This window comes from Pomacea canaliculata, linkage group LG9 (genome assembly GCF_003073045.1).
Source record: "Pomacea canaliculata isolate SZHN2017 linkage group LG9, ASM307304v1, whole genome shotgun sequence".
In the NCBI taxonomy this organism is placed as follows: Eukaryota; Metazoa; Mollusca; class Gastropoda; order Architaenioglossa; family Ampullariidae; genus Pomacea; species Pomacea canaliculata.
Genome location: NC_037598.1, coordinates 1,632,861 through 1,660,079, shown reverse-complemented (window position 1 = coordinate 1,660,079; position 27,219 = coordinate 1,632,861). Strand labels below are relative to the sequence as shown.

At 41.0% G+C, this 27,219-nt stretch overlaps 1 protein-coding gene across 1 annotated transcript in view; it reads right to left on the bottom strand.

The window, feature by feature from the left end:
- Positions 1 to 26,743, bottom strand: part of LOC112572057 — a 50,320-nt gene extending 23,577 nt beyond the window's left edge. The window contains exons 1-11 of the mRNA XM_025251572.1: positions 26,595 to 26,743; positions 18,216 to 18,287; positions 17,842 to 17,925; positions 17,561 to 17,632; positions 15,588 to 15,659; positions 14,770 to 14,847; positions 9,314 to 9,385; positions 9,065 to 9,136; positions 8,252 to 8,320; positions 4,821 to 4,892; positions 2,998 to 3,075 (exon numbers count right to left, since the gene is read on the bottom strand). Coding sequence (XP_025107357.1) covers positions 2,998 to 3,075; positions 4,821 to 4,892; positions 8,252 to 8,320; positions 9,065 to 9,136; positions 9,314 to 9,385; positions 14,770 to 14,847; positions 15,588 to 15,659; positions 17,561 to 17,632; positions 17,842 to 17,925; positions 18,216 to 18,287; positions 26,595 to 26,743 — 890 coding nt within the window. The remainder of the gene's footprint in view (positions 1 to 2,997; positions 3,076 to 4,820; positions 4,893 to 8,251; positions 8,321 to 9,064; positions 9,137 to 9,313; positions 9,386 to 14,769; positions 14,848 to 15,587; positions 15,660 to 17,560; positions 17,633 to 17,841; positions 17,926 to 18,215; positions 18,288 to 26,594) is intronic.
- Between the last annotated feature and the right edge of the window lie 476 nt (positions 26,744 to 27,219).

Genomic DNA, 27,219 nt, shown 5'->3' with positions numbered 1-27,219 from the left:
AGTTCTGGAATGGTTAATATTTGAGTCTTTGGTCTGGAAATTTCAGTTTGGGCATTTTTGAGGGAGTAAAACTACTATAACTAAAATTTACTATCTTGGAAAACATGGTTGTACTAATATATGATGATGATGATGATGATGATGATGATGATGATGATGATGATGATGCTGGTGAATTTTCTGTATTTTAGTAATGTAGGCTTGATTTTTTTAAAATGTAAATTTCACGCACTGGAGGATTCTTGACGCAGCTAATTCTTGAGACAGGTTAAAAAAAAGTCTTCAGGTTCTAACTTAGAGTGGCGTGCCTTGAAGACGATTCTTCACAGCTCGTAGCTCACTTCAGCGTGACGCACATTGAATACGCTCCGTCACTTACTGTACAGCCAATCTAAGTGTGACGCACCCTCCGTCACCCACTCAACGGTCCACCTCAGTGTGACGCACTCTACGTCACAGCCTACAGCTGTGGAGGAGGGCATGGGGATGTACAACGCAAGCTCACAGTAAGGCCACACACATTTTTGTTGTTGTTGTCATTTCCATTTACAGCGACGATGTGGGGACAGCTGGCTCAGCAACAAAAAAAAAAAAAAAAAAAAAAAAATCGGTTACATTTATAAAAATGATCTGTACGCAGATCACTCTACAACAAACTGTTTATAATGTCAGGAGTGATTCTACAGAAAAAAGAGCCGCCATTGTCGTCACTGTAGCAGAAATGTCAATAATTAGACAAGCATCTGAGGCAATCAAGACTATTAAAACTTCAGAGTATTCTAAGTTGAATTAATAGTCTTTGTTTTCAGCAGTCCAATACACATAAAATCTTTTAAACTGTACGACAGAATGACCTTAAAAAAAACCCTTCGTTCCTAAGAATTAAACAGAAACACGAGCCCTAAGTTTGCAGTCGAGATTCAAGGAAATACAAATGGTGGTCATTAGGACTGATGGGGAAACTTTGGACCGACTTCTCTATGCAGAAAATCTAGACAATGACTTACCCCTACCCCTCTCCTCCAGCTAGCAGACACTGAAGGAAGAAAAAATTCTGAGTGAACGACTGCAATATGGGTTACTTGGCCTACCTTCTGATGGCAGCAGAGGCTCTTAATTAGCAAAAACCAATTTCGCCTTCAAGCACAAAGAATGCAGACATTCTTACGATTTGTGTTATTGGACTGTTGTGAGGGTCTGCAGGTCTTGATGTGATGTCGGGGTGTCTGCTTAACGACTGTCGGCGATGACTGCTAAATGACAGTCTGCTAAATGACAGTCTGCCGAATGTCAGTATGCCGGTCACGTGTGCGCAATGGCGTACTTGCTCACTTTGCGAATTAGAAGGGGTGGGTGTGGGTGGAGCTCTGTGGGTTGGGTTGGGGGACATGTATTCGACTTTGCCCAAAAGGTCGAGCACAGTGAGTAGTCTCTCTCTTTGCACGCAGTGGTGAAGCCGTACTAAAAACGGATGGAGTGGCGGGTTGCGTCCGGTGAACCACTTAACATGAAACTAAACTCCGAGTAACTGTGCAGTCAATAGTAAGTAGAAATGTCGAGTTTTATTAGATATAAAAATGGCTAGTAAATATAATTTTGCTAAGATCACATGTGACCTCGAGTTTGTTTACGTTACCAAAGCCAGTAGCCATGCGACAGCTTTGAGTGAATACTAATAGGGCGCTGACCAATCAGCAGGCCTACTTTGGTGACGTCACAATAGGTCCTGACCTTTTCTAAAACCCAGGGGTCCAATGCACGAAGCGGAAATGTTACCGAAATATCTCGGACTACCCACAATCCTAGATCGACGAGATACCAGAATGTATGAAGTGGTAGCATCGTGTCCAGGATGTAGTCCTGACATTTAGACCCCAACATTTCCACCCGCACCTGCGATTTCGCGGGAATAAACAAGTTAACAACGAGATTTTGCAATAAGAAAAATGGCGGTGTAAGTTCTTCGCTTGCCGACGCGAAAATTGTGGAGATGTTACTTAGGTTTTAAACAAAGAACACTGTTATGAGAAGGTTTTAAGATAGAAAAGTTTTGTATGCATCAATCGATCAAATAAAACAATTCGTCTGAACGGAGCGCGTTAGGATATTTCCAGTCCCCACTACTACAGAAATATACGAACTACGAAACAAAATACAAACAACAACTTTAATTTTAAAACATCCGGTCTTTTGACAGAATTCTTCTTTAGCCACGTCTATGATGTTTAAATCTGACAAACTTTGATTTTGCGTAGGACAGTGGACACAAAGTTCCGTAGGCGGCATGAAACAAAGAACAAAATAATTTGTTTGATAAGTCTTTGATTTCACAGATGTGTCCCAAGAACAATAACGGTTGTTTCTAAGCGACTGTACGTGCTTCGGGAACTCAAATTGGTCAAATGAAAAAAGTCTACCCCTCCTTTCATACACTTGTGACCATAAATACTAAATGCTGATGGCATTACCTATTTAAACCATCAAATTATTTGTGAAAACACAACCCAGTCCCTTTGGTTTGATTGAGTCTACAACTCCGTAAGTTTATCAAAGACTGTAAACCTTCTCAATAATCTGAATGGAGGGAGGGAATGTTAAAATAATATAGCTTGATAACTGTGTGCATAATATGCTATGACAAATGTGTAATATTATAATGCAATGCTATATGCAATATGCAAACCATGCTGACAGTCAACGATGTTCACATTCTTGCCGCTTCAGTATCTTTTTTTTATTTTTTTTTGAGGGGGCGGCTGCATATTTAACTCACTAGACTGTAGTAATATAAATATTAGAACGCAGACATAAACAATGGTGATTACAATGGTGATTACTAGTGACTGTATTTGTCAGAACTAAAAGCTATTTACTACATTTTGGTGCCATCGCTATATGTGGCTTGTTGCTGTTTTCCTCCTTGATAATGGCCTTGATACATTAATACGGAATTGAGAGAGAGGAGAAGGAGAGAGAGAGAGAGATGTGATTACTTACATTCCACTCAGGGGCATTTGCAGAAGAGAAGGCTGAAGACCAACTGGTAATGTGGTCAGGGGATTATCGTTTAGAGCTCTGAAACGTAGAATGGAACCCAGCATATACCATCGAGAGATGAAGCGCAGCACAAAATTGACGGATGCCATTAGGGCTAAGAAAGAGATCAGAATAGTAAGACTTAGATATTAGTTTCAGATTCAGCTCAAAACACATCACTCACAGAGAAAGCTTTGAGGAAAATATCTTAAAAGTCTACTGCAGTTTTTTTTCAAATCCCTGGAGGTCATTACAAACTAGTGTTTCCTAATCTGGGTGAAAACCTCCCCACTGCACGAAATTCCGTCCTTTAGACACAAGCCTACACATATTCCATTGCATAAAAAAGGTCACGAAAGCAGGACTGTATAAAAGGAGCAAAATAGAAGATCATTAGCCAGTCATAGTGAAACGTTGCATATGGCAGCCGTTGAAACCTTTGCACACACAAAAATGTTTCAAGGGGTTACACAGAATTAAGCCAAAGAACAATTTATTGTCTAATTCTGCTTTGACAGCTCCAAGTCGTACACCAGTGGGATGTGATACACGATACATCGGTGGGACTGATGTAGGATACAGCTCGGGCATAAATACCATATAAAGATTTTTTATTTCTTAGACCGTCAAGGCAGTTTTTGATGTTGATATAAGAACCCGTACCACGGGAGTCTGCCTCGATTTTTTGGTATCGTGGGCACTCAAGTCAGTCGTCATCGGGTGTCAGCTGACAGCGCGTGGGCAACAGAGACGAGATCAGCGACGACAGCACAGCGCATTAAAGGCTTTTTTTTTTATTTCTCAACACTGGGTAAATATCGGTGAAGATAGTGTCTTACTCTGGGTGGACATTTCCTTTCGTTCTCTTCGTATACTGTTTCGTACGGCTTGTGTGGGAGTCGACAACGCAGAAACAGAGAATATATCATCTTTTCGTAACATGATGCCATCAACAGTTTGTTGACAATAACTTTGAATGGCACCTAAATTGAAAACAAAACATAAAGAAAACGGAAAAAAAGATTTATAGGGACTTTATTAAGGCTTCTTCACGTTAACCATTTACTTTATTTGCACTGATAATATTCATATTTCTTGACACCCTTATCCATCACAGTACCACACCTTTTCTTCAACAATTCTGTATTCATAGCCCGATATCTGCTGCTCACACCTGTCCCCACACCACCTCACTGGCCTCTAGGAACATGTGACACGGGCTCCAGGGAACGGTTGGTCACAATGTCGGCGCTACTCTCAGGTGTGGTCAACGATATGGCGGCACTAGTGTCGGGAAAATAGGGAGCTGGGTACATATTACCGCCATGCACGTGGTAGGGCGCGTTACGTATCAGGTATGCGACAGGCGACGTACTGTAGTGACGAGTACGTCACCAGTGTACATCGGGGAGCATCGTCAGCACTGGTCTCCAGCGCCCTCTAGTAGCCGCGAGACCAAGCCTGCAAACACTGGCTGCTATACACACTGAATCGAAGGTCTATTCGCACAAATAAGTGATCGATGTGGTCAGAAAGAACCAACAAAAGCAGAAGTGTGGGTAATAATGAAAACAACACGCGGAACAAGGTTGGGTCTGCTAACCCTGTCTGCTCAATACATAAACACAATAGTCAAAAGCTTCGCCTACAGACAGGAATTACTGAGGACGGACGGACGGACGGACGGACGGACGGACAGACAGACAGACAGAGAGAGAAAAAAGAAGAAAGGTAGGGATAAATGAATTAAAAGGGTGAAAAAAGCGCCGGTCAAAGGAACTCACACTTGTTTCAGACGTTCGAAGCCATCTAGTGCCCGAGGATGAATGTCTCGCAGTCCGTTGTTGTACAAAAACCTGAAAGACAGACATAACAAACAAATAAATAAAGAGGCGGGGAAGTAAACAAGATCGTAAACATCCTTCACGCGCATGTCGTGTCGACAGTAAATTTAGCTTTTGCTTGAGTGTCATAATTTATTTTAAACTACCACAATCGGATTTTTCGGCCACAACTTTCACAATGTACGAAAATTCTCCGACAATAATAGGCTGACAGCTATTATCTCATATCATCTTGATCATATTGAAACAGTTTGGATATTTAACTGAAGTGAGGCTGGTCATAAACACACACACAAATGTGGATCTCAACAACTGCTTCTGTTCACTGTCGGTACCATCCTGTCAAAGTGCAGGTGTCAAGAGGCAAGACATAACTTGCTGGCAATATTTTAAAAAACAGAATAAACAGGAATACATATTTAAAATACAACTAAAGAAAATATTCAATCTAAATACTTGCCTTTTGTGTTTAGTCATTAAATCTTATTCTTCCCTTTTTCTTACTCTTAAATGAAGTCAGCGAAACAGTCAAAAACTATAAGCTCCCTAGTTTTATTTTATTCACTGACGCCATTTGCCTACAAATAGAACACTGATAAAATATTAAGAAGTGAAATGCCCTAAATATTTTTTATTTTTCTCTGGAAATGTACTGAAGGTCTTTGCACAGCTGCCAGTTATAAAAGTAGTTGGCAACACGCTGTCGAGTGTCATATCAATTTTATAAAAATTTTTGCAGTTTTTTTCCTCTACCTGGCCTCGTCTAAACTCTCTGTCACACAGTGGGCGGCACGAGGACTGACGACAGGAGGGATGTGTATGTGGGTGATGTAGTCTGTCTGTGCACGCGCACTCACGTGTTGGAAGTGTAAAGTTTTCCCTCTTAAAATAGCGTCTGAGTGCATAGACCTTTCACCTGAATTGAGCATTTGTGAAAAACAAAACCCAATGCTCCAATAAAGAAATGAAAAAAAAAGGTTTCAAAAAGTGAACAGGTATTTTCCTTTATATTTATATTTATTAAAAAATAATGAGAGAAATGCCTACGTCAATTGTTTTTTTTTTTTCTCGAGATGTTTTTTGAAGACGATGAGTGAGGACTGATGACTCAAAAGCCAGCCTAGTTTATTTTTGTTTTTTTCTTGGTTATTTTATTTTTTTATTTATTTTTTTTTTTGGTAGCGAATGGGAGACATGGACTTTGGTCTAATAATGTGATGCTAATATGTCTCCATGGAAGAGAAGGCTTCAAACGGAGCGGATTGTACATGTTGCAGTGTTTAATCCTCGTACTTCAAAGTCAGATTTAGAAAAGTGCGAGTGCAGCTCTGCCTTTCCCCCCATGTAGAACTGAAGACATCAACGGCTTCCAACGCCCACCAAATCACCAAATCTCACAGTGACCTTTCCTGGCGACTTTTGAGAAGAAGTGAGCTGAAGATTTACAGATGGTCATACATGCCATTTGATGTTCTCTGCCTTGCTCTCGAAAGACTTAGTTAATGTTTCAGAATTAAATCTTCTAGTCTTGTTCATGTCCATTCTAGTTTATCCTGGCTCGAGCACGATGTCATGGTTCTACTTTAATAGCTCTGGTGTCGAAGAACAGTTTCATTTCGAGGTAAAAAAACCTACAAATTAGTCGCCAGCAAAAGAGTTACATAGATCAGAATAACTTTTATCCTTAAAAACTGTAAACTTCCAAATGATGTGCAGAATAAGAAAAAGTGTATCAAAGATGAAACCACGACCGTCTGTGCCACAGCTACTTTCAGAATATTCAACTTTGTTTTATTTTCGCAATGTTCAGCTAATGGTCTGTTCTACACATGCTGTTGTCGACTACTCAAAACTTGCCTAACCTCAACTGAGTGGTTTTTATCTGTTCAATCATTTATCAAAACAAAAAGCTGCACCTAAACTTTAACCCAAACCTAAGCCCAAAGTGTAAACACTTACCATCTACACTAACCTAAACATCAACGCTATGATGATGATGATGATGATGATGATGATGATGATGATGATGATGATGATGATGACATTTGTAAAGCGCATTTGGCCATGTGGATGCAAAAGTCAGCAGACAAAGCTACAGTCAACTAGACAAGAAAGATGAGTGTCAGCAGACAGAGGACACCACGGTAAAAACAAGGAGTATGTGCACAGACGAAGAACGGAGGAATGAGCGAAACATTGCTCTTGATTATGAAGATGGTATGGCCTTATGAAGATGGTAAAGCGTAGACACGGTTTGAAAAGAAAGGGGCAGGGAATTTAAAAGAGTGAGGTCTGAGAAGAAAAAGGATCGTGGGCACAACAGAACATCAAAACACAAGCAAAAAGAGGGGTGGATGAAGTCTGCTTGACTCTACAATACGGTAGCCAGTCATCTAAACAGCACTGGCACCTCTTCAAGAAACCTGTTCATGGACTGTCATACGTGTTCAATACATTCAGCCACACTTGCTGTGAAGACGTCTCCTGTCACAAAACATTATCACAATTCCAGTGCACTGAGAATCATCTTGAGGAGGCACACTCTCGAACACTCTGATCATCACTACAGGAGCCCCACAGGGATGTGTTTTGTCCCGGTACTGTTCTCTGTCTACACCAGTGAAGTCCGGACAGATCGTCCCTATTGTCCCCTATCGTTGATCAAGTTTGCAGATGACATATCGATGGTTGCTCGGTTCAAAGACGAGAACTGATTGGCAGGTGAATTTCTTCCAATTAAGAAATTACATTCGTGGTTTGAAGAAAGCTTAATGGTGAGCGCGCGGGTGTGTGGATGTGTGCGTGTGTGCCTGTGGATGTGTGAATATGTGTGTGTGAGCCTCTGATTGTTGTTGCTAGGAGGGGGGTAAGGGTGTAGTAATAATATGGGTGTGTGGGATGTGACTGCATGGTGATTAGTTCATCAAGTTCTTGAGCTTCATAAATAGAAACATTTCTATCTCTGTTGCACGGAAATAGGCAATAAAGGTGTACTGTACTTTAATCTACACCTCCACACTCTATATATGGAATTTATAAAATAGCTAAAGAAATCTGTGGAAGACACGGAAAACAAGTTTCCGGGGGAAAAAACAGGCACCGTCTGCGCATGTGTGGCAGAATTTTGTCGTTTCCTTGATGGCGAGAATCTTGCTTAATTGGCAGAGTAGACCGGACTCCGTGGTCATGTGTAGGAGATGTATGTAAGCTTTAATGACAGTCATTACCGTTAGGTTGTTTAAAGCAAGACCCTCTCTCTCTCTATATATATAGATAATGCATTAATTAAATATTGATATATATATATAGATAATCAGGCATGAAAATAGAAAGTAATTATTTTTTCCTTTAAAGTAAATGGATTTCCTTACAGGTATTCCAGCTGGCTGAGTCTCGATAAATTCTCGTCAATGTAGCTTATTTGATTGTTTCCCAAGTTCCTGCGAATAAAACTTGCATATTAGTTTTGCCTGTTCTGTCCATCCTAAGCTCTAAGCAAACAACAAGAATAGTTCATGCACTTCAATAAACTCTTGACATGAAAATCGGTTATGAAAGCTCAACATCTAAGAAAACGAGCGCTGGCATTATCCACACCAGAACCAGCACCACAACCACTCCCTTTATTTCACAAATGTCAATATGAGTTATCTTTTTATCTCAACTATGTTAAACATAGGTGTAAACAGCCAGATTATTTGTAAGTTAACTCTAACCAAGATAGAACTAGAACTCCAGATTTGTAAAGTCCAGACCCACTACAAGATTGCTAGCAAATACAGCATCGTTGCTCAAATGTTCAGTGAGGGATGGTTGATGCTTTTAACTCGATGTTAAGACTCGGCAAAAACATAGGAAGATAACAATTAAATCAGAATTGCAAAAAGGCTTTGGTAGAAGTTGAGTACACCATAATGGCAAACACAACTTTGTCAATGAATAAATCTTAATGCCTCACTGCTCTCTCTTCACTGTTGAACTCCATTAAGATTTCAACTACAGTCACCACTGCGCGGGAGGAAATGAGGTTCGTTAGGCACAGCGAAACAAAAATGTTTCATCAAGTTTCTTCCACAAAAAATATTTTAACGAGACATCAACGCCAATTTTCCTTAAAACGTTTTAGAGATGTCCTTTTATTTTCTAATGATCGGGACTAGTTTGTTAGACAAACAAATTCTTACAAGAAAATGAGTTTTTTCAAAGACAGCAAGGCCGTCACAGGAAAAGATGTCAGATGATTGTTTCCTAAAAACCTGCAAGAAAAAAGGAAAAGATCCGTTGAATAGCGTATTTACACGACAATGTTTGCAACACACAAAAAGACAAGCCAAATATATCTTAAAGATTTTATATGCGTTTCCTCTTTCTGCAGGTTTCGGACGAGACAGCGTGTGTACAGGGGAAGGAAACCACCCGGGGTAGGTACTCACAGGTACTGCAGGCTATGCAGGCCACTGAAGACATGGCGGGTGAGCGTGCTGATAGAGCAGTTCTCCAGCCTCCTGCAAAGAGAAAGATGAGACAACGATGAAATGCATGTGGAGGCTGTAACCAGGGGACAGGCGACCAGCAACCCAGTGACCAGCAATTTGTACTTGTCACTCTCTTCTTTCCAACCACTCCTTTATCTTTCCCGCCCCTCGAGTCTAACTGTTAGTGATTCCACTGCCTTGTGGATAGTCTCTGAAAAGACGATGGTTGCGAGAGTAAAAAATACAAGAAATCGTGAAGATAACAGGGTATCAGTATGCGAAGGTTTTCCTTGAAGAAAATTCTGTCCAGGGCCAAGCGTTCTTGACCAAGGCGACCTGTTCTATGAAGTGTCGCCTTAGGTCTTACTTAGAGAAAAAACGGGCGCCACCAACTGTGTGACAAGTCTCCCTGTCCATTGGTACCTGTGCACCAGCTTAAGTAGTCACCTGCTTTCAGTCAAGGGATGAACGACGATGATGTCCGTCACAAAGGCTCTTGGACCTCAGCTGTACCTATGGCGGGCACACACATTGTGGCAGACATGACAGACACTATCAGTCTGTCTTGAAGGCAGGGTGGACATGCAATGCAATGTCTAGAAGCCTGTGAAAAATGAGTGCACGTCATAAAATGATGGACAATGATGGAAGCAGCAGCATAAAAACGATAGCGACGACGACAACGACGATGATGATGGCAACATTCGTTTCTTCTTCAAAACATCAACCACTATTCTGACAATGCTGCTGTGCTTCAAAATACACCGATTGACAGAGAAGAAACACATACTAGCCTTCTGACATTACTGCCTGCCTCCCTCACCTACGCACTCCAAATCTCCACCCTGACCCCACCCCCCTCCCACACACACACAGATAATATACTCGCTGTCAAATAAAAACCGACACTTCTAAAGGCCAAGAGATTGTTATTTTAATGAAAATGAACTTAAAGACCTTTCAATAAACGCCAACGTGATTTGATGAAGGTGGGCTGTAGACTGACAACTGACAGATTCAGCAGGTCATAAAGGGACATCATCATTGCATTCTTGAAATGGTGGACAGCTAGCGAGGGCCAGAAAAGGGCAACGAATGGCGCTTAGAAAACTACTCACGCTTTCTTTTTTTTACAGAAAAATATGATTCGGAATCTCAAACGCTTGCTACATTATGGACACACATGAATGCAGTCTCAAGCTCATAACTTTTGGTATATTGTACTTGATCTTTATAAACATGCACCAAAACAGATAAAGAAGGGTTTACAATGATAATCATCTGAGTACCACGATAAACATGTGTTAAGACACTACGAAAGTGTATTCATTAATGATAGACGATACGATGATGAAGATTCTCCAGCTTTCATGGGAAATAGAAAACAGATCAGAATGTGTGGACCCCAGACAACTACCCGCTTGGCGTGGCAGCCCTCGCTATTTTGCACCTTGAACACAGTTTACTGCAAGTGTTCTCCATGTTTATGATATCAAGTTTAAACGAGGTGCATCCTGTGTGTTCGCGAGACACAGTAGGTGAGAGATTATGGGGTGGAGGGAAAAAACAGAGATAAGGGAGGAAATCCAAGCAGTTAATTTCAATTTTTCAAACTCTTTCTATTTACAAGGCCGCGACCATGATTAAAACAGAAATCTAATAAGCACCGGGTTATAAATGCAAAAACGTGTGTGTGTGTGTTTTACTATGATGTACAGCCCACAAAAGGGCGGCACCAGGTGTTTAGAGTAGGTGTCGATGCCTGATGCCCCTATTAAAATAAGCAGTTTATGTGCTACTTATTTAAACAAATACCGCTTTCAACTACCGCTTTTAGACATTTATGTGCTGGCTCTGTAACTAAATACCCATTTAAACTCTCTCTTTCTGACATATTGAGGGGGTGATGTGCTCAAAATCGCCAGATGTCGTGGATGAAATCTGGATAACTGCTCTCATATCTGCTGAACAAACGCTTTAACTGAAAAAAAACTTGAAGTTCGTTTCCATGAAGCTCCCACTTTTTAAGTTTTGCAAGGAACGGCGGAGCTGCAAGCGGTGTCGTCTGCTTCGCCTAATCGATATCCTAAGTCTCATCTCTATCCCCATCCCTCACATTAAGCACTAATCCTTAGTCTTGTCATTTCCTTTTTATTGCGCTGTTTAGTGATATCACGAGCTATCAACGTCCATGGTGATATCAGGCTACTGCGCATGTCAGTACCACTAGCCTGGCTTCCTGCTTGTAGCAAAATATAATACGCGCACTATGCTATGTTTTAGTCGTGTGCCTTCAAGAAAGTAATGAAATCAAACTCATATTGTGTGGGTATAAGGACTGCACAACGATTTCAAAGCTCCGAAAGTAAAAAAACTACAGGATGTCCATCCTGCGATAAATCACTCAGACGAAGCATCACGCAGCCCACACACAATGTCATACGAACCGGCGTGGCACATAAACAAACATTCACAATCATCCTCAGTTTTCAAATAGAAAAAAGTAAACTTTAAGAAAGCAAAAACAACATTACGCTGACAAACATAACACAGAGAGAGGCTGTCCTCAAGATTGAGACAGTGTTGTTCTCACAATTCCAATATGGCCGCCACTCGGCTTCAAGCAGAGCCAGCCAACATCTAGCCGTTAGTTTCACATCGGGGAATCACACCTGTACAGCTCAGGAATTTATATCTTTTACCGAGTTGAGCAACCAATGCTCATTCCATCATTTATTTTGTTGCTCCAGAAATGGTCTTCAGTTACTAAATCAACATCAATACTAACACGCACGCATGCGCAGACGCTAGCACCTACCAGATCTAACCCAGATCGTGAATTAGAAAATTTCAAACACAGCGATGCGACAAGCCATGCTCGTGACAAAACATTAAATAAGTTAATTAATCTGACTTTTGCCAAGAACACTTGATATTGTATTTACATTCAGCTGTCCCTATCAAAGTCCCTGAAATGGCTACGAAACGCGAATTAACCGACAATGTAGTCGTGACAGTAGCCATGTCGTTTGATTCTAAATTGGCAATTAAAATAAATTGTGTAAATAAATTGTGGTGAGTCGTGACAAAATAACAGGACAATGCCTTCCAGCACAAACATCCCCCGTGGTGTTTCCATTCATAGAGAAAGTCGTCCGGTCAGTTCGACAGTGAGGACATGCAACAAAGAAGCAGACGATCGTAGTGCATGGAAATTAAAAAGTGAAAATTATGTTGTTCCAAGATGATGCTGGCCTCATATTTCACATAAGCAGTTTCAACATCAATAAACCGAGCTTGTGTTTTGTTTAATTTTACTTGCATAATTATTTATTTTATTTATACTTATTTCTTTTGTTGTGAGCGATCTGTGACACACTCTTTTGACACACGATCTGTGACACATACTCTTAAGATAAGATAAGATAAGACTTTATTTGTCCCAGAGGGCAATTCTGGCCATTCTCTTATGAAATTACTTTAAATTTAAGCATAGTTCAATTATATTTTTCTGGCAAGAATTTGGCGTTTTCTTAAAATATTGTCGTTGCTTTTATCGACTTGCCTATAATGTGTGGTTTTATGTATTTGTTTTTAATACCTACTAGCATTACACTGTGGTTCTATATAAACATCAAGTATCCCCTTTTCAATGTTTAAGGGAGAGAGATTTGTTAGCAACAATGTTAAGTACTTTTCAATGTAATTTTCCTTGGAGAAGCAAAAATACTTCTGTAGAATAATTGGACTAACATCTTATAGTGAGGTCCCTAGAAATATTTTCTCTCGACCTTTTGTTTACATTCTTTTAACCAATGCTCACGGCAGCCCAAAATAAAGGAAACGGTTTGAGAAATGTCGTACTTACATTTATAGTGGAATCTGATATTACTGAGTAGGATGTAGGCATTGCGTTCTGCAGCAGTGAGTCAATCTCACCATTAGTCATTAGCTACTGCGCATGCCTACGAAATTCTCCGAGAAGCCGACCGCAAAAAGGTTCGACCCTAGGAGACTTGCATTTTAGGGCAAACGGTACGTATTTCTTGTTAATATAGAAAAATATTGTTAAGAAAAAAATAATTACAATAGAAACCTTACTTATGAAAACATTACAATATTGCGGTGAACTTTGAACCCCATGGCTGGCTCTCATGCCACGCTGACAAATTTAAGGAATAAAAGTCAGTGTAAGGCTTTCCTGTAAGTGTAATATGATTTGTGAGAATGATACTTCTCACCTACATAATTCATTGCTTTGGAAAAAACCCCAGACCCTCCCTGCATCCCTTGGTGTTTGTGGTGTAGGAGACTTGGTGATTGGCTTAATGGTAGAACCGGCATCAGTTTAGCAGAGTAAGACTTCTATGGACTTGGTCACCTAGCAGCAAGTCACCCAACTCGGTGGGAAAAGAGAAATCGGCTTTGTCCTCCCAGTGGTCCGTCACTACTAATGGCTTATATCAGTTGCATTTGTGTGATTATTGCCAAACGCAAGACAAACAGCAGCCGACACACCGAGTCGCCCTGACTCTACAACAGACATCGGCCTTCACTAGCTTCAAGACAAATTAGTGCTGAGTATTTGCACTGTACTTTGAAACCTGTTTGTCACAAGCTGATTTTTTTCTCCTGCGCCTGTTGTGATGTGTTTATTTCCGTGTATACACTTTTTGAGAGGCTTACATTTCATGACATTTCCTTAAGTTACCACAAAACACATCATTGATATAAAAAATGCTGAATTCGATGTCTAAGCGCACTGACATCATTGCTCATGGAGCCAGGAGGACGAATAGTTGAGGTCCCCCTGCAGGAGATAATAATAATAAAAATAACGGCTTCTGTTTGAGAGGGAGACGTCCAGAGGGACAGAGTTGGTTTGAGAAAGAAGATACGGATGAATCCAGCTCGACCCAGCAAATTGTTATAATGACATGTTGATATTTTTATGCGCCTACCTAGTTATTGATCGGCAAAAGTATACTGAAACATTATCTACACTGAAACATTGGTGTCGCTGGAAGCAGTCACGTGTCACATAAACACAAGATCAGCCCACGCAGATGCCAGCATCACACAGTTCGACAGTTGCTAAAGCGTTGTCGGCTGAACACTGCTTCTCAGATTTCTCAGTCACTTGCCTCGAGATAAACACTTTTGCGTGGGCTTTGTGGGCGTGTATGAGCGCACGTGTGTGCGTACTTACGTGTGTGTGCGTGTGTGTGCGCGTGCTTAAGTGTATGTGAGCACGTGTGTGTGTGTGTGTGCGTGCATGTTTGCGAGCGTGCTTACGTGTGGTGTGCGTGTGCGTGTGTGATCGTGTGTGTTTGCGTGCTTGGGTTGTGTGTGTGTGTATTTGCGTGCGTGGTCGTGTATGTGTGTGAAAGATAGAAAGAGGTTGCCGTACTTACAGTTCGACGAGGCGAGAGAGATTAGCGAAGACACTCGACTCCATGACAACATCACTGAGGTCATTATGGGATAGATCTCTGGGGACACAAGAAGAGCAAATGTAGGGAAGGTGGTCAGCTTGTCAGCTTGTCAGCTCGCTAACTGTCGCTTGTCTGTAACGCTCCTTATGTTCTAACGTGGGCAAGCCTGGCTTACAGTTGTTACAGCCCAGGATGTTTTACATAATAATCAGCTGTTGTTATGAATTATGTATGAACTGGCACTCAAGCCTCTAATAATGATTCATATACACGCAGCAGGCAGGGAGAGCGGCGGATAGGAGGAAGGTCGACAGAGGAGGCAGAAAAGTAGGGGAAGGGGTCAAGAAACAAATCTACCAAGTTGGCTGCACACTCGCCACTTGTCACTTCATAAATTGAGTCCTGTAGTATTGGTATGTATATATATAGACAAAGGTCAACATCCTATCTGTACTCTGTGTCCTGTTAGTGTTGACCACTTTGGTCCTGTCTGAGCTGTGTAACTGGATACTGATGAACAAACTTCAATTATGAGAAACTCGCTTTGTCACCATGTAAACATCCTCTCTGCGTGAGTCGTGCGACTCTAGAGCTCCAAAACATCTTCCCAGATACAAATTATAGACAAAGTAATCCTATTTCCAGTACACAGACTAAGGATGGCGTTTTATTATGATTTATACAACAGCTGTATCCGGAATAAAATGGTGGAATAGTGAGGAGGGAACGGAAGGAGGAGGTTTATAAAACTTCAGGCATATAATAACAACAGTAACATGGCTTTTAAATTGACTCACAATTTGACAAGATTTGGTGTGTGTCTGAAGGTCCCCACTTCTATTTCGGAAATAGCATTGGACGCTAATATCCTGCAAAACATCACATTCAAAAGTGATCTGAAAACATCTCATCATCCCCAAAGACACATCAACAGACACATCAACAGACACATCAACAGACATATCAACAGACACATTAACAGACACATCAACAGACACACGAATAGACACATCAACAGACACATCAACAAACACATCAACAGACACATCAACAGACAAATAAACATACACATAAATCACATGCTTTCTGGTGAAGGTGCTGAGGCCAGTCATCACATGCCTCCTGCCCAGAAGGACAGACTTCGCGAAAAGCTTCGGGATGGAGGGGTGGATGTTAGAGGATGAGATTGTATGAAGCAATTTCTTGCCTGATGTGCTGGTTGCTGGCGGATGTCTGTGAAAGTCTAATTCACGGCAAAACATATTTTCAAGTCTTAAGACTTGGGGACTTTTTAGAGGGACACGAGAGAAGAAATAATAGTAAATACAACGAGCCTTACGTGTGTGAGAGGTGAGGCGTCTGGAACTTAAATAAGGATTACGATGGACTTCCGCGCCCTGATGGACGGAGAAGTATAGAACTTAAGACTAGGACAAACATAAGTCAGAACTACATTTAACCTCGGGGAACTGACATACGATGACTTACAATAATTCACCAAAGTGTATATCCATAATGAAAAAGGATTATTAACTAAATAACTTTCTGTCGAAAGTATCGAACTCTTGAGTCGTGAGCTAAGCCAGAACTATATTCTGTAATTCCTCTTTCCATGCATCCGGCACCAGAATGTATTCGGAGTACAAGAACAGGTCTTAACGACAAAAAGCTTCAAAAGATTGTCCAGATCTTGGACTACCCTGTCCATGTTGTGAGAAACCTCATCTCAGCCAGACCACTCCGACATCCTAATTCTGAAAAGTACTGGGATGATGTAGAGATGGTGTGTGATGATAAAGTATAGCGATCGACCAGTTTGTTATCAACATTCCTCTCAATGAAAGCTCGACTTGTTAGGATGCTCTTGGCAAACAGCGATATTACTTTTATTCTTTTTTTTTTAATCTTCCAGTTTATTTGTAGCGGGGAAAACATTTACAATTCTAGACGCTTTCAGATTTCTCAGAAGTGCTCAAAGTTCAATGAGATACCTCTCTCTTTCTGTCTCCTCCCTTTCCTCGCCTCTCTCCCCCTATCTCTCTCTCTTCCCTCTGCCTCTCCTTCTCCCTCTCTCCCTATCTTTCCGTCTCTCTCCTTCCAGTATCTTCTTCTCTGTGTTTCTAGTCAGTCGTAATTGAGCCTCTCATCTCTAGCTGACAGGCACATGTCTTATCCTGTTTTTACCCTCACATACTTTTATGGATGGATAACTTGCCTTACAGTCAATTACAATTCTCATCTGGTGTTTCTTGAATGTATAAGGATAATGTTGTGATATATTTAACTTAATATTTTTGTTTATAATCAGGATGTTTACTGTTGTTGTCGCCGCTCACTTTGCTCCTTGAAATGGCCAGAGGCCTAATCAATAAAATAATTTCGAGTTGTCCATCTCTCTCCCACTCTCTGTCTCACCCTATATATCTTCCTTTTCTCAGTCTCTCCCCTGTCCCTCTCTATCAAGGGCGAGGGCTAAATGAAAAAAGAGCATGTCTTGCTTACTTTACCTCTCGTTAATAAAGACTTGTTATTGTCATTTTATCTCTCTAACCACCTCTCTCTCTCCATTTCTATCAAGTAAAACAAAGAACTAGGACTGTACCTTATGACCTATGATATCATCAACTATGCTGTCATGAACTATGCTAACTGTAACTCTGCTCACATGAACCATAATAAACTATGCTGACATCAACTGTGCTAACATTACTAAAACTAAAATATGCTAACATCAACGTTAGTCAAGGATGGTCACATCAACTATACTCACAGGAACTCCAGAGACGGGAATGGTGCCAGCCAACTGCTCCCAATCTTGTGCAGGTGGTTCCATCGAATATCTCTACAGCGACCACAGACAAACACATTGCTCTAAACTAGGCTTTAATGTATGTTGAGACAAACTAACATGTTTATTTACATTAAAATGGTGTTAACTCACAGTAACATTAACTTAAGCCACCCATTACACAAACTCCATACCAGTCATCCACCCGCCCGACCAACCCGACCAAACAACAACCTAGCCATCCATCCATGCATCCAACATACAAGTTGGTGATGTTTGATGTCTCCACGCGGGAAAACATGGGCGCCAGTGACGAGGCTGATGTCACAGAGAAGTGATGAAGTCGTCTGCCACAAAACACAATCAGTGTAGACAGGTTAGTCAATGTTCATGGCATGGTCTTGTCAACTGGTGTATGTGTGTGTTTATTAAGTTTACATAAAAAAAACCCAGTGTTGTCAAGCAAAGGAGCAAGTTCAAACAGTTTGAAAACAGTTCACGAGTTTGTAGTTCATGTGAGTATAGTTCATGTGTGAATCTTGTAATTGCCAATGCTGGTTCCGGTCTTTTATGTTTTCGTTTGTCAGAGACATATCCACAAACATTTAAATATAATTTTCAGAAAAATAAAGCTCACATTGTTTTGACCTTTTGTAGCGGCGCTATTGAAGTCCAAGGAAGAAAAGAGATGTCGGTGTTTTCTAGAATTCTGAAACACAAAATAAAGTTTAGAAAATAATGACAGCAACAGTTCTCTGAAGGTATGACTGCGCGACAGCAGAGAAAATTGATATGCGTTGTCACAAAACATGAAAAAGGTCTAAAATTTTCTTTAGAACTATGTCATGGCGAGCAAAAGATACTCGCAAAAATAATCAAGAATGATTAAAGACATGCACGAGAAAGAAAGAAAGAAAAAAGTAAGAAAGCTTCCGTTGATATAATAGAAGACGACGTGGCTGTGGCGATTTTTGTTTAATTAACAGCTAGGAGACAACCAAGCATTTGCTGAAACTCAGTTGACAAACACTCTTGTCAGTTTATGGTTTCCTTTCACTTCTTTAAATCCCCACCTCTCTCTCTCTCCTCTGTCTTTGGTCTTTCCCCAGATTCTCTTGTCCCTCCCTTCATACTGTTTTTTTTTCTCTTGCTGCTCTGTTTTCTGCTTATTTTTGCTTTCCAGAGAAGGCGTCTTGCAGAGAGTCAGTCAAGATTCATCAAAGCATCTGAAGAGTTTGTTTTGGTTGTGGGTATCCTGCTTTTGTTTGATGTTGGGCATCAGTCAACAACTGTGCCTTTGATCTGTTTCGTTTGTTTTGAGATAATAATATAATGAGTGTAGTACACAGCCGTGTTTCAGTGTATTTATGTCCACTCGTGACTTCATACACATACACACTTGTGAATACCTTTGCATACAAAAGCCTATTCACTCACACACATATCAAAGGAATTAAATGTTGGTCCTCACTTCTTCGCATTCCTTCTGTAACTCTCCTTTAATTACCAACGTTACAGGAACTAGTTAAGGTATTAAATGGTCTCTGGAGAAGTCCACATCTCTGGTCTGATCCACAATAGGCAATACCTGATCTGATCCACAATCGGAAATGGGGGGCTCGGTGTGTGGCAACGGTCAACCCAAGACAGTGACGGTTGTAATTATTCGGTTCAAAGAAAAACTACAACCGCCAAGACGAGCGGTGCTTTTGTGAGTTAAAGACTGCCTCCAGCTCCAAGAAACGATCCCTGAAGGCGAGGATCACTTTGTTCCAAAGCAGCAGAAAATCAATTCTATTTTAAGACACGGAGTGGGGGAGGGTTATGGAGGATAACGGAAACAACACAGAAGAAATGACATTCACTGTATTTGTGCCGAAGCCTGAGACCTGTATGTGTCTGATGTACCAATCATCTTGTTCACAAGCTTCGGGGAGTTGAGACTAATGCTGGCCACATGTTGTCTCTCAGGGTACGAGGGGACTACATGAAGCCCACCCTGTGCCATCCACTCTCACCCCTTAGTCTGGTAACATTGAACCAGAGACCACTGCACTGTCTTCCTCAGTCTTCTTGTCAGCCTCCAGTCCATTCCCTTCACAGGCTACACAGATTACACTTGAGATGCTCTGTACCCTTCATTTCCCTTTTATCCCAGGAGGGCAGTATTTGGATTGCCCACACCCCTGTCCCTCCTTACGTTGGAAGCAGTGTTTAGTTAAGAAGCAAATGTCTTTGGCAAACACTTGTAGTGACCAGAGAGATGACAGCTCCTCCTCATCCGCCTTCTTGTTGTGCCTCCGTTGTTTTTCCGCCTACGAACAGATATTGAGTTTAGATGTCACAAACTTGCTAGGTTTTTTAAATTAGTCCGATGGGAAGGGAACTGGAATGTGAACAGGTGACTGGGTGGGTGGGAGTGTCTCAGACGATCACTGTTTGTTTGAGATGGCATCATTAAGAGGTTTCACTAGTATCAACTGTGAAGATTAGGGCCGAGGCCGACTAATTTTTGTTGGTGTTTAGTGCTTTGTTGTGGAGTAGTCTCTCCTTTCTCCAGGTCAGACAACTTGTTAGTTTTCCTCGGTGTTTGCAAGGTAAATCCTGACCAGACTTAATTTGAGAAGTTCAGCCCAGACTTGTTAGCAAAGAGTTCATGTTTTCCCTCCAAACCTTGTCGAGGTGAACCGGAATTATTTTGTAATGTCAGAGTCGGTCAGTTTTTTTTGGTGGTGGTGGTGGTGATGATGATGATGATGAATGGAAAAGACTGGAATTTCCAGACCCAGTTATAATCAGGATCATGAATGTGATTAAAGGTAGAAAAAGGAACCGGAAGCTATCATCTGTTCGTCATTCCTCGCATCTGGCTGGGTGACCTCTCGCGACCTTTCGTGTCGGACGATGAGAGAAGCTTTCTTGAGCTATGAGTTCGAAAAAGATGAATGGCGTGGTAAAGATGAAACGACAAGCGATAAAGCACACAGTTGTGAAGAGCTTGTGTTGTAAATTTATCTGAGGAAGACACCCCGATGTGTGTCACGGCTCGACTGCAACCGGTGACAGGTAAAAGTCGACAGAGCCAAGCTAGGAGCAGCCTTTGTCGATGTGTCAGGTGGACATTTGAGCAAAATACCAATCCAAACCTACAGCAACAGTGAACAGTTGATGGCTGCTGGCAAAGAATAAATCTCAGTCGTGTTCAGACTGGATACGACCATCAGATTAGGACCCGACCTTAGCGGACTTCGTAGCTCACATTAAACAGTGTTTGCTGAACATTGATGGTTTCCTCTCAAAGCCGCGTGATGATGGCAAATGTTGCTTCAATGTCCTTGCTAACTCCACCACCAAAATAAAGCTCGGCCATTCGGAGTGCTTTAGCTGCTTGCCAGAGGGGAATGATGCTCTTGTTTTTTTGACAGTCCTACAGGGATGCGCTTCACATCGCTCTCGGGTAGCTGCTGTAACACCCGTGCAAATGTGGAATGAGGCATCTTGGAATAAGATCATTCATTTGCTACAAAAACATAATCCGACTTAGCCAGAACATTCTGTTTTCCTTGTCAAGCCATTCAGAGTTGGGGGGAGGTTGATGCTTTTTACGCCGCAGTCAGAGAAAACATCGTAATTATATTTTATTTCTAATGGAACAGCTTCTACAAATGAATTCATGTTGTTTTATTTCCGTAATGGTGGGCGACGGTGAATCAATATACTCTAAAAATATTCTTAAAATCTGATTTTTGCTGATTTTAGTGAAGTTGCATAATATCAGTAACAATTCGTCTTTTATAGCCCATTTGAGGGAAATGACTTTTTCTTGCTAATTACTTCTGAGGTCTAGTTTCTCGCTGCTACTATTTTCCTACCACTTGCAAAGTCCAGTCACCAGTCTGTGCTAGTATTTCTCTTCTGTACTGTCTTTTCAGATGCTCCCTAAAATATTTTGTTAATACGATTTGAACAAGTCGGACAAGTGCGCGCGCACACAGATGAAAGAATCGCGAGAGTGAAAATAGGAATGTCTACTTCTGGAAAGATAAAGAGGGATAGAGGGATGAGATAGGTAGATAGACAGAGTAAGGTAGATAAAGCTAAGCAGAGATAAAAAGCGATAAGTATACAGAATTATAGACTAATAAGCGGACAAACAGACATACAGTCAGGTAAGCAGAAAGAAAGAAGAACGAAAGAAACAAAGACAGAAAGAAAGACAGAAAAACAGCGTCTACTTGCGATTATACCTCCGAAATTATTTAAAAGGCTTTTAGGTCTGAGTGTACAATGACCAAAGTGTAAATACTGTACTAAAGTACCCTGATGCGATGAACTCGGGATCGATGTTCAGATCACACCACCTTCCTACTGTGTGTCTTCAGACTGCAGAAAGGTGAACTGTTTGCTGATGTTGCAGGCAGATTAAGAAACTGTCGGCAAGAAAATAGTCGGGAATGTTTCGTTCAGCCTTCTCAGGATGCAGTTTCGCTGTCGTCTTAACGGCTTTTGTTGATTTGTTGACAGCGTTTGTCGGCTGCGATAGAAAGGGCGAGGTTAACGGAGCAGAGCTTCCCTCTTAATGCCCACCTCTACAAAAAAATGGAACATGATTTCCAGATGATGCTTTCTCACACAGCACATGAATCCCCAAACACATGAGATCACGCGTGTGTCCACTTGAGGGACTCGTGGAGAAATCCTATGAGCGCTGCCTACACAGGGCAGGACCCAGACGAACATCAAGGGTGCAGACAAGATGCAGGCTGAATGGTGTCAAGGGATTTTCCTTCATCCACATAGTGGTCCGACGGTTCCACAATGGCTGCTTCCTAATCCCCTTAAAGGGAATGGCTAGACTACCAAGCCTGTCATCTTGTCTACCGGTCAAAACTGTCTGGTGATAACTGGCGAAGTGTAATAATCCTGAGGTTCTGGCAAATGAGAGGGATGTTAAAAAAACCCCAAAAAACAAAACAAAACAAAACAAAACAAAAAACAAACAAACAAACCAAAAAACAAAACAAAAATACAAACAAACAAACAAAACAAAACAAAAAACAAAAACCCCAACAAAACTCCCTGTGAGTGTCTCTACGTTTATTCAGATGTGTGCGTGAGTACGCGCGCGTTATCGAATGGGTGAGAAAAAAAGAAACAAAACATTTTATGCTTATTTTGCTTGATAATCTTTCTTTAACACCATCCTATCAAGGGGGAGATTGTCTGACCTATCGCATTTTGATCATACTTCATACAATATTTTTGCTATGTAGCCTCTGTATCGTCTCTATATCGGCAAAATACTTGAAACATTTTTTAAGACCTTTCAATTTTTACAAATGAATGAACAAAGCCAGGATGGAATTTCTGGCGTATCGACACACTATTTCTTAACATTTTGTTTTTAAAAGAGAGAAGAAACACATACAAGCATTCAGTTTTTCAACTAAAAATAGTTTTAAAAAAAACAAAGACCCGTAGAGCCAATGGCAAACGTATTACATTCATGATGCGTTCAAACAGCCGTTGGCGATAATTTATTGCTGGTAGACAAAGTGCTTGATCATCGTCTTGCAAAAGATTACAATCAACACTGATCCGTCAGCGACAAGTCAACATCTCACAGTAATAACTGATACAACAGCAACCGACTATAATAAATAAAAACAAAAACTTTTTTATTCAGACAACAATTTATTCCGCCACCACTAGCGGGCTTACAGCAGGCACGCACCCTTGAACACACACACACTAGCACACACACACACACTAGCACACACACACACACTAGCACACACACACACACTAGCACACACACACACACAAATGCACACACAGACAAATGCACACATCCACAGCCTGTCACACCAACCACCCGTCTCTCGCCGTAGCCATGATGGCGTCTGCCACACGAGCTGATTATCCTCCCGTTGCTGGTTGCCTAGCTCTGGCTTTTGAAAAAATAGTCCCACAGTGGAACTTAAGATTCAAGAATTATGACCGTAAAGTGCTTTTAAAAGTAGATTCACTCACTTTGCACATGTGGCTTTGCTAAAAGCCCAAGACATAAATATTTAATGCAGAACTAATGTTGGATATTATTTTGGACACTTTTAATCTTGTTGCCAGAGGTCTGTGCACGTCCATGATGATTCTCTGTGGGACAGGTCAGCACTGCAACTGTTGTATTGGATCAGAGCGCTAGACATGCCTCCTGATGTTAGTACTAGCATTAATATTAGTATTAGTGTTAGTATTGTGTCAATCCGTAGCTGGAATACAGAGGATATTTGATGGACAACTCACTGTAAAGTATGGCGAAGAGGTCTGTTTTTAGTCAATGACCTCATCCAAGAGATATGGTCATGAAAGATGTATGATCCCCGCAATTCATCTTCACCATGAAATAGCGAAAAGAATGTTTCGAATGCAGTTTTCTAAATTAATAAAATAGGAATTACACTGTATTGATTAAATGTTCCAGCATTACAACATATCATGTAACAAAGATGTATGAATAAAAAGAGTAACGCAGAGGAAGGAAGAAAAAACGAATGAATTAACAAATGAACGAACACCGAAATAAAAGAGAAAAGCACCAGAGTGCCATCAGCAGCAATAACTGGACTGACTTGTCTCCGATACTGAGGGGCGCTCACCCTTGGAGAGACAGACGGGAGCCCTACAGTCAACTTCTCTATAAAAAGGAAACACGAAGACCCACCTGTTTAAGAAAATTCAATTTTAAACATAAAAGAAGAAAAAAATTATTTAAACATTTTATGCACTTTGCATTTTCGACACGTTTTCAGGCTTTTCCTGATGTTATTTTCTGTGAAACCTCTTGATCGGGAAGAAAGAAAAACCCTGTCTCGTTGACTCCATTAAGCCCCTTCTACCCTCAGCATCTGAGGCTAAGTTTTACCGCAGCCATCGAAAATGTCAGACTGTATTTTTATACTGTTAATGTTTGCGATTTCCTAACCCATGGGATCACTCAAAAGAAAGTTTTTCTCTTCGTGAAGGTCGAGAAATGTGGGTTTCTGTTTATAATACATCGTGAAAGCTTTGACATCTTTGTCAAGGATTCGCTCTTCGTCCCACAAAAACTTTACATTTCCGGAACATGAAAATGAGTGAATGACTTCATTGATATATATCTTTTTTACTACCCAGCTATTTTATTGTTTTCTTATCATTTAGTTTTAAAAAGAGGTTTAGGCAAATGCTTAATGTACTGTTCTGTGTCGACTTTGTATTCCTAATTTTGTTTTTGTCTGTCGGCATTGGATATATTTCGGTGGACTTCTTGAATTCAGCTCTTGATCTGGAATACACGATTACTGATTCTGTAGCACTTGAGATTTATATTTCTCATTTTGTCACTATAATGTAATATAGTCATATAGAAATGTTATATTATATCTCATTAGTTGCAGCATGATCACGGCAGACTTTGACCTTTGCCCTACACACTGTTGTGCACTGGCTGCTCGTACAGGCGCGTGTCGACTTTCAACTAAAGTTTTTGTGTTCTACTTCTTTTTCTAAATTACTTTCCATGCTTAGATCACGGATTTTCTTCTCGTTGTTGTTATTCTTCTTCTCTTTGTTCTTGTTCTTGTTCTTGTTCTTTTTGTTCTGCCTCTTCTGATGCTGATCATCATTATCATCATTTGGAGTTGTACTACATGAACAACTTGCAAGAAGACATCAACAAACAAACATTAACCTGTCTGAGTATCGTGCTTGTGTGTAGGTTTACAAATACATAGACTCTGGTCAGTATTTTTTCGTGTCCTCATTCACATCAACTCTTGTTTTTAAGTTAGCCTCCTAAAATAATTCCTTACAAAAATCAGAGTAACAAATCTCATTTCGTTCTCGAACTGAAGCCAAAAGCCCTTCACAGAAAGAAGCCAACCAGTGTTTAGTTGTACAAAAATTGGATAAAAAATATAGGAGAAAACAAACTATCACCGCGCACTTAGAGGACGGGACCCTTAATGACAACATTCTCTGAGCTTCAGACGATTCTTCATTGTTTTCAGCGATTTTTTTTTTGTTCATTCGCCAGGGTTTCTTTCGTTAAAAATAGATGATGTGGAGTCGCACTCTGACAGGGTTAGGGTTACAGCCACACATCTCGGGAAATAAATACGACATAAGGTCTCTGAGACAAATTATGTAAAAGAAAATCCAGGTAGACACATCTCAATTCACCACATACCTAGAGAAAGGTAATCTTTTACCTCGGGACAGTCAGAGGTCTACCTATTTATTGTTATCACCCCTGAGTGAGGTCACAACCTCAACCCAGTATCCACAGCATGTAGACACAAACCTACATAAGGAATGTAACTGCAGGTACACTCGGGGTCATGCACCTGTAACTAGAGTGTTACGGTTCAGTGCACTGTTCAGTGGATTGCACTCGACCCTCATCAGACATCTCGCTTCAGTTTAAAGCTAATGGTCAGAAGATTTTTACACTATTTATTAACAATGAACACTTTCACAAGGCGGGAATGAGAAAACATGTCTCTAAAAGTAACAAACATTTTTCCTGGCATAAACTCGGCATAATTACAAGCCTTATTTGCAATACAAAATCTGTAATTTAATTAGACGAAGCAGCAAGAGGCGGGATTCAGATGTGGCCCTGGTGGCGGTACACGTTTCGCAAGCACAACCATCGATCTTGGAATGTTAACGAGGACAGAGATTTCACATTCTCGCACTGAGTAAATACTTTAGCCACTCAGAAGTCCAGAATATTCTCTTAAACCTTTTTTTATTCCCGTAGGTGTAGTACAGTCCTTCTCTTCTTATTTAGAATAGCACGAAACATATAAGGTTTTCTGATGCGGGCTGATCCCTGACCCCTGCTCCACGACAACCTCCACCTGGTCCCTGACACACCTCTCCCTCGTCCCTGACCCTGTTTCATGACAACCTTCCTCTGGTCACTGATAACCTCACCCCGGTCCCTGAGAACCTCTCCCTTGTCCCTTACCCAACTTCCTCTGGTCCCTGACACACCTTTACCTGGTCTCTGACACGTCTCTGCTCCATGACCTCTCCTTGGTCCCTGAGAACCTCTCGCTGGTACTTGGCACATCTATCCCTGGTCCCTGACACCTTCCCCTGGTCCCTGACACACATTCCCCTCATGCAGCATGCTGACATCACGTGCACCACTCGCGTCTTGCGTGAAAAACCAAGTCAATGAACTCGTAATGAAGGAAACGGAAGTGGCGCCGGATGTTCGCCACTCATTCGCGTAACGCTGGAGGAGAGAGTGAGTGATAAACAAGCTCAGATAAACTGCATAACATCATCTGACATCACTTAAAGTGCTTCCAGGCAAATATCGGGACAGAAACCAGCGGCAAGAGGACAAACCTCTTCTCCCAAATCACCATTCATAACAGTGTCTGTGATAAAAGTTTCTTGAAAGAGACATTAAAAATGTCCATTAGCTCAGAAAGATTAACTCGAGAAGCGTTAATGAAAAAATTTAATTTTATTCTACTCATCAAATGAATTAATCAGCAAAAATCTTTTTCTTACAAGTTGAAAGGCAGAGCATCGTGTGTGTATTCATAGAGCCACTCGGTTTTTATCAGATACAGAAATAT